This window comes from Leptodactylus fuscus, chromosome 1 (assembly GCF_031893055.1).
Source record: "Leptodactylus fuscus isolate aLepFus1 chromosome 1, aLepFus1.hap2, whole genome shotgun sequence".
NCBI lineage: Eukaryota > Metazoa > Chordata > Amphibia > Anura > Leptodactylidae > Leptodactylus > Leptodactylus fuscus.
The window spans coordinates 29,668,210-29,684,102 of record NC_134265.1 but is presented as its reverse complement, the minus strand read 5'-3'; the positions used below and the strand labels follow the sequence as shown (position 1 = coordinate 29,684,102).

Here is a 15,893-nt window from a genome sequence, read left to right as displayed (position 1 = left end):
TTGTCTTTGTACATCTTTGGGCGCTGGTTGGCCCTGATGTTCACTCTTTTTGTGTGTTATAAAAACTTGCAATAAAAACTTTGAATTCTAAAAAAAAAAAATAATCAGGCAAGTTAGAAATGTTCACCTTATCGGGCTATGACAGGTACGACTCCTCCATCGGCTTATACCAATGTTACCTTAATTTTTAAATTTATCATATTGGAGCCTGCGGATCTACCATATCATCCTTTCTCCATATCACCTATTTTTAGATCGCCCAGTAATTTTTTATATTTTTTAATACAGAAAACAGGAAGTCTCAGCATATTATTTAGCTTAGTAGTCAAAGTGCGGGATTTTTAGATTTTTTTTTAATATAGATAATAACATGGAACAATTTTCAAATTCTCACTAAAAATTCTTTAATGATATGTATAATAAAAAAAATTGATTAAAAAAATAGGTCATTTTCCCGTGAACTCCTTCTAGCCAAACCTTACTTTTATTAGTCTGTTTTTGTCCTAAATACTGCCCAGGATCCCACATAATTTCAGTATGAAGGGGAGGTCACAGTAGAAAGCATATCCTTCTCGCGGATACCCTTGCAGGATTTCCGATTGGATATATGCATACCTCCCAATTTACGACTGACAAAAAGAGGGAACAAATGTGGCAAATTTAGCCCCACCCACTTCTATATTGACTCAGTTCTCATCCATTTTTCTTTGTGCCCCCACATAGTATAATGCTCCTAGAGTCACCATAATATTATATGTCCCAAAATTCCCCACCAATTGCCCCACAGTATTAAGACCCTCTCCTGGTGCCCCAGATTAAACTGGGATAAACTAGAGGGGGGTATTAAACTATGGGGAAGCTGGAGGGTGACATTAAACTGTTGGGGTTATCAGAAGGGAACAATAAATTGGGGGCACCTGGAGTGGGACACTAAACTGGAGGCGAGTAGAAGGGGATATTAAACTGGGGCAGTTGAAGGGGGACATTAAGCCAAAGGGGTAGTTAGAGGATGACATTAAACTGGGGGCAACTAAAGGGGGCTTGTCCTCTTACAGCTACTCCCATGGTTTAATGTCCTCCTCCAGTTGCCCCAGTTTAATATCATTCTCCATCTGCTACTCCAGTTTAATGTCCCTCTTAATCACCCCCACAGATTAATGCCCCCCTCCATCTGCCTCATTTTAATGTTCCCCCATCATCTGCCCCTAGTTTCATGTCTCCCTCCATCTGCTCCAGTATAATTTCCCCCTTCATCTGCCCCATTTTAATGTCCCCCCTTCATCTGCCACCAGTTTAATGTCCCCCTTCATCTGCTCCAGTTTCATGTCCTCCCCCCAGTTTTCTGCCAATTTAAACTGGGGCACCAAAAGAGGGACTTGCTATATAATATTAGGGTGACTATAGAAGCATTATACTGTGTGGGGGAACAAAGAAAAATGGATGTTAAGGGGCGGAGTCAAAGTAGAAGTGGGTTGAGGTATGGATATTTGGGCCTAATCGACTCCCTTACATTCAGCCCCCATAAATATACTCTGGATGAGGCTAAGATTTTTATTTATATGGAGTGGAGTAAAAGGCACCACATTACCACCCCAGTCCGGGCACCCCTCATCCCAAGCCTGCATGTAGCCTAAAAGTCTGAGACCACTACCCCCATTGGGAATCTGCACAAGGTCACTGTTCTGAGTTTCTTGAGTAAAGTTTACTTTGGTTACACTGCACCATTGCCGTCGTTCCTGCGCTTATCATCAGGGTTCTTCGGAACACCATCACACAGCTCAGGGTAAGAGAGAACCCCCCGCCAACTGGAAAACCCCTTTAATGTAAGTGAAGTTACATGTCTGGGGTGGGGTCCATACTGAACGGTTGTCCTGGTTGAAGGAAAGTCAAAGTACAGCTCTACAGAAGCCGGCAACATGACTGATGTCTCCTGTCTGTGGAAGGAGAGCCTGGGGGGAAGGATTAGACATTGCTCAGAGGACATCCAGAGAAGTACCTCCTCCATGTCCACCGCAGCACCTCCAACATGAGATGCCGGGCAGAGCTAGGCAGGCTCCCCCTATGGCTCACCATGCAGAAGAGGGCGCTATCATTCTGGACACACATACAGGGCAGCAGTCCTGGCTCTTACCACCACCAAGCCTGGCTGAGCCACAGAGCCCTGAGCAAACCCGACAACCCCCAAACCAAGCATCAGCCATCTGCCAAACCAAAATCCCCAACATGCCCTGAACAAGGCTCAAATAAAAGGAGTCATTGAGAGCAACAAAGAGCGATACATCGAGGAATGGAGAAGCACAATAAATAACTCCCAAGAAACTCACCGTGTACCAGTCATTGCAAAGAGACTACACCATGGCCACCTACCTGGAGAGAATACGCCACCCCAAACACAGACAGACCCTGAGCCGGTACAAACTGAGCGCCCACAACCTGGAGATGGAGACGGGGCGATACAGGCAGACGTACAAGCCACGGGAGAACAGACTGTGCCAGCACTGTGACCAGGGGGCCCTAGAAAACGAGACCCACTTCCTGCTACACTGCACCAAATACTCAGCTGTGAGGCCCGTCTACTACCAAAGACTCTCTGCCCACATCCCAGACTTCATATCTGCAGACGAGAAGAGGAAACTCTACATCCTACTGGGAGAAGAAGAGGCCACTGTGGAGATCTCTGCCCAATACGTGTCCAGCTGTCACCAAACAAGAGGAAGATGAGACTCCACGGACTGTTATACCCTAAACCACCCACCCCACCCCACCTTCCCATATAGCGGTCACCAACTAAGAGGAAGATGAAACCCCACGGACTGTTATACCCCAAATCACCCATCCCACCCCACCTCCCCATATAGCGTTCACCAACTAAGAGGAAGATGAGACCCCATGGACTATTATACCCCAAATCACCCACCCCGCCCCCCATACCCCCAATTCCCCCCCCACACACACACTTTACTAGCTTTGGCAATGCCAAATATCTATTCGGACGTGCTAATAAAGCTTGTTTGATTCTTGATATACGAACAAAACCTGATCCTAGGGGTCTAACTGGGTATATACCTGGCCCTGCGCGCTGATACTACAGCTAAGTATCCAATGACTTTAAAGCTGCAGTATCGGTCCTTGTATATGGACTGCAGCTACCTGTGTCTGGCTCATGTTGTGTATAGTATGGGTGCCAGATGCGGCCATTTATAGCTGGACAACCCCAGTATGGAAGCCATTGCCTTTTCAGGCTACCTTGTGCTGTACTTATTAGACCATACATACCCAGCTAAGAATTCTAAGCAAGGAATATGCAAATAAGTCCTCCTTGGTGAAAAAGAGGAATTTGCTCTAGCGCCACCTGTTGTAATGTTGATTCCTATAGATCAATGCCTGGCACTCCAGAAACCTAGTGGCATGATCTAGAGCAGCATTGTACATGTTGGAGTGCTCCTCGCCATGGTCATACTGAGAGATGGGTGACCCCCCCATACAAGTGGGGCCCATAGCGATGCAACATGTATCACTTATAGGGGTTGAGGTGGAAAACCCTTCTATGCCGGCCATACCCATGAGATAAACGCTGGTTATAGTAATATTGGATGAGCATGTATGGTAGGGTGCAGGTGCAGTATGATATCACTCATGTAGCTAGATGGATGGTGGATGGACAGACATGTAATTCTAGAACATGTTAAGATCAGATCAACATCTACAGAGGAATGTGTGTAATAAATCATGTGACTAGTGTGGCAGGTAAAATCCAGGTGTGTCTGTAGTGCAGGAAGCTGTGACCATAATGAATAGAGGGGCGGAACACACCCGTATCTATATAACACTGCCAGGACACAGAACTTTGCTCTTCTTCCATTGTCTGGACATGACAGCGCTGCGGCTGACAGCTGTGCTCCTGTGCCTGCTCTATGTCTCTGAGGGTAAGCGCCATCTCGATTAGATTGTATTATCTATTGAGCTGATGGAAGACAAAGTGTGAACTAGGCCAGAGGAATTAAACTCCCCGCCAGTAACCTCTGTCATAGCCACAGCAGATGGATGGAGCCTGGTGAGAGGACACGAGCTTCTCTGCAGGTTCTCTACTCCAGTAATAGATCGTAGAAAGGAAGAGAATTAGATAGAATACAGAAATAGCGGATTAGGAAACTGCTCTATGTAGAAGCAAAACCATGGTGGCGCTAGTGGTAGTGGTAGTGGGGGTCTGACGTGTGCTGGGAGCCGGGGGGGATTTATGTATCATCATCACTAGAGTATTTACATACAGAGCTAGCACAGCAAGTCACATGTATACTTCTATCTATCTATCTATCTATCTATCTATCTCCTATCTATCTATCTATCTATCTATCTATCTATCTATCTATCTCCTATCTATCTATCTATCTCATATCTATCTATCTATCTATCATCTATCTATCTATCTATCTATCTATCTATCTATCTATCTATCTCTCTATCTATCTATCTATCTATCTATCTATCTATCTATCTATCTATCTACTATCTATCTATCTATCTATCTATCTACTATCTATCTATCTATCTATCTCCTATCTATCTATCTATCTATCTATCTATCTATCTATCTATCTATCTCCTATCTATTCTATCTATCTATCTATCTATCTATCTATCTATCTATCTATCTATCTATCTATCTATCTATCTCCTATCTATTCTATCTATCTATCTATCTATCTATCTATCTATCTATCTATCTATCTATCTATCTATCTATCTATCCATCCATCTCTCTCTCCCTCATTCTCTCTCTAGTGATTTCTCTATTCTTTATCTATCATTTGCACTTCTGTAACATTGTAGTTTTCCTCTGTATAGCCTCGTGCTGTGTATTGCTGAGGTTTACAGCGGTGGGAACACATGGCGTTACTTACAAGTGTCACAGTCCCTGTTTATTATCCTGACATGTGATTTACACATATTACAACACTTCTATTAATAATGTTTTCATTTATCCCTGCCGTCATACTGTAGATTTTGTATATCAGGTCTCTGTATACCTAGATCTTGTTCTTTCATGTAGTCAATTTTTATTGTTTTGAGTGCAGTCAGTGTTCCATAAACAATGTATACCGCCCGATAATGTATGCGGTATATGCCGTATACTACAGCCTAAGTCTACAGGAGCTAATACATTACACAGGACTAGGATGCATTGTCTGTATATACACATGGAGCAGACCGAGCTGGGCTTTGCCTTCATAGATATCATCTGATTCCCTAAAAGTGACCATTTTATATCTACATTTTCAATTTAATTTTTTTTTCTCCAAATGAATATTAATAAATAATACAAAATATTAAATATATAAATAAATAACACAAAATATTAAAGATATAGGATACTGTAGTTAAATAGATAGCCATTTACAGGGACACTACGCAGGAGGAACCAAAACAATCCAGACTAACCACATAAGTACCATTATTTTTTGGGGGAGGAATCTAAACCCCTTCCCCCACCAATTTTCCCCAAATTCCAAAGCCACCCCCTTAACTGCCGTACAATACGCACCAAATGCCTCCTTCCAGTAGAGGTGGAGGAGACATATGGAATCTTGACATATGGAGACCTTTGGGTGCATTCACACTGAGTAAACGCTAGCTTATTCTGAACGTAAAACACGTTCAGAATAAGCGGCGTCTAAAGCAGCTCCATTCATTTCTATGGGAGCCGGCATACGAGCGCTCCCCATAGAAATGAATGGGCTGCTTCTTTCACTCCGTGCAGTCCCATTGAAGTGAATGGGGAGTGCCGGCGTGTACGCTCCGGCATGAGCAGAGCTTGCCGTATACGCCGGCACTCCCCATTCACTTCAATGGGACTGCACGGAGTGAAAGAAGCAGCCCATTCATTTCTATGGGGAGCGCTCGTATGCCGGCTCCCATAGAAATGAATGGAGCTGCTTTAGACGCCGCTTATTCTGAACGTGTTTTACGTTCAGAATAAGCTAGCGTTTACTCAGTGTGAATTCACCCTTACTGTGTTTTTATGCATTTTATCTTTTTACTTTAGCAGCATTTTCGCTTTCCAGCACAAGATGTTGCACCCGACTGGGAGAAAACATTTCTAAAGGGCTTCTAAAGAAAGTGAAGGGATATGAGATCCAGAAACAGGATGGCACTTGTCACCTCCAAGCTGTGCTGTAAGTAGGCGCTGTAATAACCCGACATAGGCGTATGCTAAATCACATCACTTGTCAACCACCCACAACCAAAGCTAAAACTTACCTGTTATTCAACAATGATATAAGGGTTAAAAAAGGGCCTCGCACCCTCAGGGAGTCAGTCAGGTCCCCAAGCTAATAATACTGCTTGGTAGGGTCCTTTAATAGGAGCAGAAATATACCATAGTGGCCCCAAACTGATAAAGAATGCAGAGAGCATCTTATTTCATGGATATGCAAATCAGCCGGAAAGTGCACAGGAGGCGGGCTTTGTACCTGACAACTTTACCTACAGAAAGCTGCAAGTGCTCCAACTCTTATCTGGAATCACAACCCAATGATGCTCCTATAACTGTGATTGAAATTTTTAGTCTCTGCCTATATCACAACTATCTACAGGCAAATCTCCTAAATCAGACCCCACCTCCAATGCACTTGCAGGCAGATTTGTATATCTGTAATAACGGAAGCAATGTAGAGAGATTCCTATTTTAAAGGGATTCTACCATTAAAATCACATCTTTTGTCGATCACATGTAGGAATAGCCTTAAGAAAGCCAATTCTTCTCCTATCTTTAGATGTCTTCTCCACGCCGCCGTTCGGGAGAAATCCCATTTTTTGTCTGCATGCAAATGAGTTATCTCGCAGCACTGGGGGGGGCGGTCCCCAGCGCTCAAACAGCACTGGGGGCGTCCCCAATGCTGCGAGAGAAATCTCCAGCGACGCCTCCATCTACTTCAGGAACAGCCTCTCTGCGCGTCTTCTTCCGGAGCTGGTGGTCAAACTTCTAGGTCTTGGGCAGAGCCGACTGCGCATACGCACAGGCCACAAGAAAATGACCACTTACACCAATTTACTGTGTAAGAGGCCACAAGAAAATGACAGCTTACCTAGCTTACCACTATCTGGTCAGTTTGACATGTATTCACATGCTTCCATAGACGTTTTTGAATCATATGCCTGGTAAATAATAAAAATCTCAGTTATAAAAGTTATAGAAACATCATTCTGGTGTCATAAAAGAGGAGAGTCATATATACAGCTTCTATAGCCTGACTGGTGATATCTCCAGGAATATCACAGATAGCAGTTTTGGTAGCATATTATAGGTAAGACTCTCATCTTTCATATGGCACCAGAAGCATGGTTCTACGTTTTACAATGCCTATATTATATCATTTTTCTCTCTGTAATCCCCCATTCAGCTCAGGATGTCAAAGAAAATTGTCGAAATCTGTTAGTAAAGTATATAACAAAATTTATGAATGTCACAAATGCTGGCAGAAAATCAAAAACAGGCCACACCTTAAAGGGAACCTTTCACATGGAAAATGCAGTTCAATCTGCAGGCAGCATGTTATAGAGCAGCAGGAGCTGAGCAGATTGATATATAGTTTTATGGGTAAAGATTGAGTATAACTTATCATTTATCCATTGAAATTTCTGCTCTTTCTATGCTAAGAAGTCCTGGAGGCGGAGCTAAAAGATTTCAATAGATAAATGACAAGTTATACTCAAAATTTTCCCACAAAACTATATATCAATCTGCTCAGCTCCTCCTGCTCTGTAACATGCCGCCCGCAGATTGGAATGCATTCTCCATGTGATAGGTTCCCTTCAAGGGGGTGGCCTACTTAAAGGGTGGAGTCCAAGCTGCCAAAGAACGGCCAATCTATGAAGCAATATTATGGTTTGTTTCCATACGTAGTGGTCACTTCTTTGTTATAAATAAGATCTGTACTTCTTATAATACATTCTTTTATTATTCAGGTTACACTTGAAACATAAGACCCTGTGCATAAGTCCTAAGAATAAAAGGGTACAGCAGTGGATCATAAGGCAGAGAATGAAAAGTTCTGGCAATCAAGAACTCAGAACAAAGGAAAGGACAAAGAGACGGAACAATCCGAAGAAGAAGAAGAAAAAGACAAGGGAAAGAAAGACATACTTGACTTAAAGGGATTTTCAGGACTTTTATATTGATGAATGATACTGCAGTTCTCTCATTCACTTTAATAGGAGGGAGCTTGCACTACCATTACTGGCCACTACATAGTGGGTGGAGCTATTCTATTCCTAGATACTGCCATTTCCCCTTTAATCAGCTGATCGGTGGAGTTGGATTACCAATGACCTAAGGTCATCAGTATAAAAGCCCTGGAATACCCTTTTGACTATTACTGCCCCCATCCAGACTGCGTATCAATCGCTGAACATTTCCTGTAATTTTCCTGCAATCTTCAATAGAAAAATAGGCTAAACAAAATTCATCAATTAAAAATCACCAACTTCTACAAAAACTGTTTAGTAGATGGTGAGAACTGTGAAGCTTTACACTTCATTGTGGTTAACAAGCTTGCTGACTGTTTCCAATGACAATCAGCAGAATTGTGATTGCAGCTCTGGAATGAATTCAGCAATGAAACGCAGTTACAAAGTTACTCAGCTGTGTAGATTATATAAACTGTAAAACAATCATAAAAGACGGGTACAACCTGGAACTTTGGGCTCCCAATATTTTCAGTATTTAAAATACTTTTAGTGTTGCTCCGACTTCTGATGTAGTTTGGGCACATTACTGCGCTGTTCAGCTGGAAATTACTGGATCTGTTATAGAAACCAAAACAATTTAAAGGGAGTCTGTGCCCAGATCCCGCACGTTTCACTGCCACAACTGTCAAAATATTAAGTTTTTTTTGTCAGTATGCAAATTAGCTCTTTGGAGCAATGAGGGCGTGGCCTACTATCTTTTTGGTCTAAAGATCTAATTTGAATATTAACACATTTTTTTCATCCCACCGCTCATAAAAATGTATCAAAAAGATTATAGTATCCAAAAAAATATAACTCATCCCACAAAAACAAGTCCTCATACAGCTACATAAACAGGATGACTCTAAAAAGGGGCATTCTCAGTTTATAAAGTTATCCCCTATATATAGCACAGGGGATAACTTGCAGATTGGGGAGGTCTGGTCGCTGAGATCTCCTCCGATCATGGGAGTGGGGGGTTAGACAAACTCCACTGCACCGGTAAGGGTAAGTTCACACGGGTTTTTTGGATCAGAGCCTGAGGCGGAGGCCAAAAGCCGGGTATCTGTGACTGAAAGCTGGTGCACTCCACCGGGATCCAGCCACGCACTCCGCTCCGGATTAGACCCAATGAATGGGCCTAGTTTGGAGGAGGGAGTAGCTTCAGGCCAAATCATGAGGCAAAATAGCCTGAAGAATGAGCACCTCGCTTCTTCTGACTCCTGGAAAAAAACTCCTGAGCTGCTCCCATTGATTTTGAAGGGAGCTGTCTTTTTGGTCAGGATTTTGAGGTGGATACGGCCTCAAAATCCTGACCAAAAATCTCCACGTGAACTTCCCCTTAGGGTTTCATTGGTTGGATAGGAGGTCATTTCTTAACTAACTGAAGTCTTTTACCCCATACAGTGCTTTATATATTTTTCTCTGTTTGCCAGATACTGCTGAATGTGTGTTCTTAGTGTTTATATCCGGGCTAATAATGTCACTTCCTGTTCCCGGGCTGATGATGTCACTTCCTGTTCCCGGGCTGATGATGTCACTTCCTGTTCCCGGCTACCTCACTACTTAGATTATTGCCTGTTATCTCTGTATGTAAATCCAAAGATAACAGTGTGCCTTTTAGTTTAGCAGGCCGGAGCTGTACATCACACAGGCTAAGCCCACCAACCAACTTGTCACTGAAACCCTAATATATAGGAAACCCTTTTAGGCTAAACCCCCACGTAGCGGGCCACAGAGAAAGAAAAACTATGGCGGCCATGTATCGTGGTTTTCCCACATTGCTTTTCATAGAATGTCCTCAGCTTTTCCTCTGCAGACTCTCTGCTTCCGTTATACCCATATAAATGTAAGGCTAGCAGTGCACAGATGGGTAATACTTACTACACTGTCTACCATTACGTATTTGGACGCCTGTGGTCCGAGCGGGAATTACAGCCTCACCCCTCCGGGGCTTTCCGCAAGCTAGTGGTATTTTATTCCGTTCGACTTGGAGAAGACAAGTAAGGTCTTTCACCAATTTTGCTGCACCCCTTAGTTCAGTGATCCAACTCGTCCCAGAGGTGCTCGATAGGATTCAAGTCTGGGCTCTGGGCAAGCCAGTCCAGTCGGTTAACCTGATTGTCACTGTACCAAGCCATGGTAGACCTCGCTACGTGACAGCTGGCGTTGTCATCCTGGAAGTAACATTCGTCTGAACCATAGAGCCGCCATCATGTAGGAAGCACACTGTTATCTAAAATAGTGCAACAGGTGGCGGCGTTGAGTCTACCAAGGGTCCATTCCAGGAGAAACACCCCCAGAGCATAACTCCACCTCCGCAGAACTTTACTGGGAGTCCAAATACTTATTGGTAGACAGTGTATATATGAGCAGTATAGCAGGGATGTAAGAAGAGAAGTGTCCGTATATCTTAGTGATATGTCCTGTATAACTCTCCTTCATGCATATTTTTTTTATATAAAATGTTTTATAAAATATTCCATTGTTTAGTGTGTTTATTACATACAAGTGATGTCACATGGAGTTCCGGCCACGACACCCCGTCCGGCACTACATATATATAAATGGGTGAAGTTCTCATTTACATTAAAGGAGTTATCCAGGAGTAGAAAACATGGCTGTTTTTTTTTTCTTCTAAGGAAGTGACATCAGCAGCTACAGTCTCAGTCTCAATTACCATGTGACCAATGGACATGATGTCATTTCCTGAGAAGAAGAAAGCAGCCATATTTTCTATTCGTGGATATCCCCTTTAATAGATGAGTGCTGATTACCTGCAAACACTTGTAACATTTATGTAATGTGTCATATTGTGAGGTACCGGCCATACAAGTTTGCTGGTAAACCTGCAAACCCGTGCACCTTTAAACAGAATAATAAACAATAATCGATACTTTTTTAAAGGGATTTTCCAGGCTAATAGTATTGATGACATATCCTAAAGATAGGTGGTTATTTTCGGATTTGTGGGGGTATAACACCTGATACCCACATCAATTAGCTGTTTTCACAGAAAATGGAGCAGGAAGCAGACAGTGCCGTTCTCTGTGTAGTGGCTGAATTGAAGTACTGCAGCTTGTGTCCCTTTCAAAAGAATGGGAGCTGATCTGGCCACTGCAGTGAGAACAGTGCTATCTGCTTCCTGCTCCATTCTCTGTGTATCAGCTGATGTAAACATATAATAGGGGTGGCGGATGGCAGACTACCTAGATTTGATACATGTGATCTATCTTTAGGATAGGTCCTCAATATCTGTATCTACACCCTAAATGGCCACTCGGGTTTATAGATAAATTGCATGGCAGATATCAATAAGCCATTGATTGACAATCCATTGTTAGCAATCTGTTATGGCAGTGCGGTTGTTGGGTGCCTCTGAGCATGTGTTTGTTTCCTGAACGTGACCTCTGGGTGTATATACTATACGCTATCAGTACTATCATTGTGTATTACAGTGCGGCACTTTATTTCCCTATGCTTATAAAAACATAAAGTCATCCTCCAATATAAACATTCCCTGCCAGCGCTATAAATCTGCAATAATGATGGTGTCACTTCTGACACTTGCTAAGATAATAATGTGCTTGGGTGTCAGATCTCACGCTATGCAGAAATAATCGCCTGCGCATTGATCTGGATTTACGATGTTCATTACAGGCAGCTAGAAATGTCTATATCCTGAGAATCTGTATGTACGGACACATTGTCTGTGCTGAACGTCAGTAAATACATCTCAGGTTATTGTTACTTTACCATAGAACAATCAGGTAGATTATAGAGCCGTTTACTACTGACACTACTTGTTATCACAGCGCCCACATCTGATTGTCAATCACATTCTGCACAGATGTGAGGCAAAAACCTCGAAACAGCCGTCTGCAGGTGGGACCCTTGTCCTTCTGGAGGAGCAGTGGCATAACTAGGAATGGCGGGGCCCCGTGGTGAACTTTTGACATGGGCCACACACCCCCCCCCCGACACCGACAACCTCGACCGACCCCTCCTACGCATTCCTGTGCACACTATTATACCCCATAGTGGTCCCTGCACACAGTATTATCCCCCATAGTGGCCCCTGCACACAGTATTATCCCCCATAGTGGCCCCTGCACACAGTATTATCCCCCATAGTGGCCCCTGCACACAGTATTATCCCCCATAGTGGCCCCTGCACACAGTATAATGTACCGCAGTGGCCCCTGCACACAGTATTATCCCCCATAGTGGCCCCTGCACACAGTATTATCCCCCATAGTGGCCCCTGCACACAGTATTATCCCCCATAGTGGCCCCTGCACACAGTATTATGTCCCTTAGTGGCCACTGCACACACTATTATGTCCCTCAGTGGCCCCTGCACACAGTATTATGCCCCATAGTGGCCCCTGCACACAGTATTATCCTCCATAGTGGCCCCTTCACACAGTATTATCCCCCATAGTGTCTTCTGCACACAGTATTATGCCCCATAGTGGCCCCTGTACACAGTATTATCCTCCATAGTGGCCCCTGCACACAGTATTATACCCCATAGTGGCCCCTGCACACAGTATTATCCTCCATAGTGGCCCCTTCACACAGTATTATCCCCCATAGTGTCTCCTGCACACAGTATTATGCCCCATAGTGGCCCCTGTACACAGTATTATCCTCCATAGTGGCCCCTGCACACAGTATTATACCCCATAGTGGCCCCTTCACACAGTATTATCCCCCATAGTGGCCCCTGCACACAGTATTATCCCCATAGTGGCTCCTGCACACAGTATTATGTCCCATAGTGGCCCCTGCACACAGTATTGTACCCCATAGTGGCCCCTGCACACAGTATTATCCCCATAGTGGCTCCTGCACACAGTATTATGTCCCATAGTGGCCCCTGCACACAGTATTATGTCCCATAGTGGCCCCTGCACACAGTATTATGTCCCATAGTGGTCCCTGCACACAGTATTATCCCCCATAGTGGCCCCTGCACACAGTATTATCCCCCATAGTGGCCCCTGCACACAGTATTATGTCCCATAGTGACCCCTGCACACAGTATTATGTCCCATAGTGGCCCTTGCACACAGTATTATCCCCATAGTGGCCCCTGCACACAGTATTATGCCCCATAGTGTCCCCTGCACACAGTATTATCCCCAATAGTGGCCCCTGCACACAGTATTACGTCCCATAGTGGCCCCTGCACACAGTATTATCCCCCATAGTGTCCCCTGCACACAGTATTATCCCCCATAGTGGCCCCTGCACACAGTATTATCCCCCATAGTGGCCCCTGCACACAGTATTATGTCCCATAGTGGCCCCTGCACACAGTATTATGTCCCATAGTGGCCCCTGCACACAGTATTATCCCCCATAGTGGCCCCTGCACAGAGTATTATCTCCCATAGTGGCCCCTGCACACAGTATTATGCCCCATAGTGACCCCTGCACACAGTATTATGTCCCATAGTGGCCCCTGCACACAGTATTATCCCCCTTCAGATTTGTTTCAAAGTGAATTAATCCAAACATGTGACTACATAACAGAATGCATTCTGATATCACTCCGACTGTCATCCAGGTGTATTGTGCAGTAATCTCGTCCTCACATTGGATGCACACTCAGTCACGTGAATGGGATCTTATATTCAGGCACAGCATTGTGAGGAGCAGGGGGACATGACCGACCTCCCATAGATAATTCCCACTTGTAATCGTAATAGGAAAAAAAAAAAACTGCATCAAAGGAAGCAGGAAATGCTAGGATAATTTTTTATTATTATTTTTTGTATAATTTCTGTGTTTATTGTTCTTTCAAAGGCTTATACTCTTAGAATTCCTAGACTCACTTCTTAAAGGGGTCCATGGCAATAAATTGACTGCAAAGTGTCACTAGTGATCGATTGTAATCTGTGAGGAAACTTGGCACTGAGTGTACAGTTTTCCTACAGCACCACCTCTGGTAGGATGAAGCATTACACAAAGCCTATTCAAATCAAAGGCAATGCAGGATCGGACAGGTCCTCCAAAGAAAGAGAACATCTTCGTAACAACGATCTAATTTGGAAAAGAAATGGAGGATTGAGAAAAACATTACTTCCGTCTCTAAAAACTACAGAATGAACACTTTCCTAACTTTTTTTTTTTTTTTTTTTTACAACAAAACCTTGTTATGCAACCAGGACTGGTCTTGTCTCTTTTTTGTTTGTCCCCAGTAGCCAAAATCAATACAGCTAATTAAAGAAGAGGAAGTGGTATGATAGTAGAAGAGACAAATTCATCAACCTTGTATGACAAGTATATCAGGTATTTTACAGCAATACTGATAGATAAACACCTCTAAGAACCCAGCGATAGACACTCCTTAATATTGAAATTGCAACACCAAGAAGGGAAAGTCATGATAATGATATGCTAATGATAGAAATTGGAAAGAAAATATTCAAAACATCTGAATTTATCCAGTATCAATTAGAGCGCCACCTGCAGAAATACGCACTTACACACCATAGTCACTAATGGTTGCACTCGGGCACTCAAATCATCAAGATTAATCATCAAGAAAATGGACGCTTACACAGTAAACTGTGTAAGTGGCTATTTTTTTGTGGTCATGGGGCATGTGAAGTCGGCTCTGCCCGAGGCCTAATGGCAGAGCTGATTGCGCATGCCTAGAAGATTGAAACCCAGGACAGAAGAAGATGCAGGGAGAGGCCGTTCCAAAAGAAGATGGAGGCGTTGCTGGAGAGTTCTCTTGCAGCATTGGGAATGCCCCCCGTGCTGTTTGAGCGTTTGTAACCGCCCCCAGTGCTGCGAGATTTCTACCGAACGGCGGCGCGGAGAAGACATCTAAAGGTAGGAGAAGAATAGCCTTTCTTAAGGCTATTCCTATGTGTTAGTCAGAGAAAAAAAGGTATCCAATAATAGGATCCCTTTAAACCACACCACCCCATTCTGAATAGTATGGTAAAAGAAGTACAATGGTACAAAGTACAAGGCTCATAACACGTAAGCCCTTATATGGCACTGTAAACAGAAAAATAAAAGTTATTGCTTTCGTAAGGAACGGGGAGGAAAAAAAGAAAAATGTAAATATGACAAAATGGCTGTGACAGGAAGGAGTTAGAGGACTTGATTCATGCCATGCAAACCTGTCCATATAAGCAGTACAAGCGGACATGCGCAGTCGGCTCTGCCCAGGCCCGATGCCTGGCCCAGTGAATTCAGAGCCGGAAGACGCCGCAGGGACGCTGCACGGAGAAGACTTCTAAAGGTAGGAGAAGAACCAGCGTTGATTGGCCGACTGTATAGCATTCGGTCAATCAATGCTGGTTCTGCATCGAACTTTTCCATTCGAATAGCGAGTGGTACTCGATTGAGTACGAGTATTTCGAACACCGTAGTATTCCATCAAATACCTACTCGATCGAGTACTACTCGCTCATCTCTAATAATGATACATGTAACAAATAAACAACTCCAAAAACCCATTATGTGGCCTAAATAATCAGGCTTGTTTTTCTCCAAGACAGTGCTATGTAATAATTGGGCTAATACTTCCATAATACAAGCTTTCATCCAAGGTTTCTGGAATTGGTAGGTTCTATAATGAGGTCATAGGTGAACATTCTTGAAAGGAACCTTTCCCTTCATGGAAACATACTAAATAAAAC

The 15,893-nt window shown here is 43.5% G+C and overlaps 1 protein-coding gene across 1 annotated transcript; it reads left to right on the top strand.

Annotated features, from left to right (window-relative positions):
- The first annotated feature begins 3,867 nt into the window (after nt 1–3,867).
- On the top strand, nt 3,868–8,285 carry CCL28 (C-C motif chemokine ligand 28). The gene is made up of 3 exons (XM_075262385.1): nt 3,868–3,926; nt 6,044–6,173; nt 7,966–8,285. The coding sequence occupies exons 1-3, from the start codon at nt 3,872–3,874 to the stop codon at nt 8,150–8,152; spliced, it is 372 nt and encodes a 123-aa protein (XP_075118486.1). The 5' UTR covers nt 3,868–3,871; the 3' UTR covers nt 8,153–8,285.
- The last annotated feature ends 7,608 nt before the right edge of the window (nt 8,286–15,893 follow it).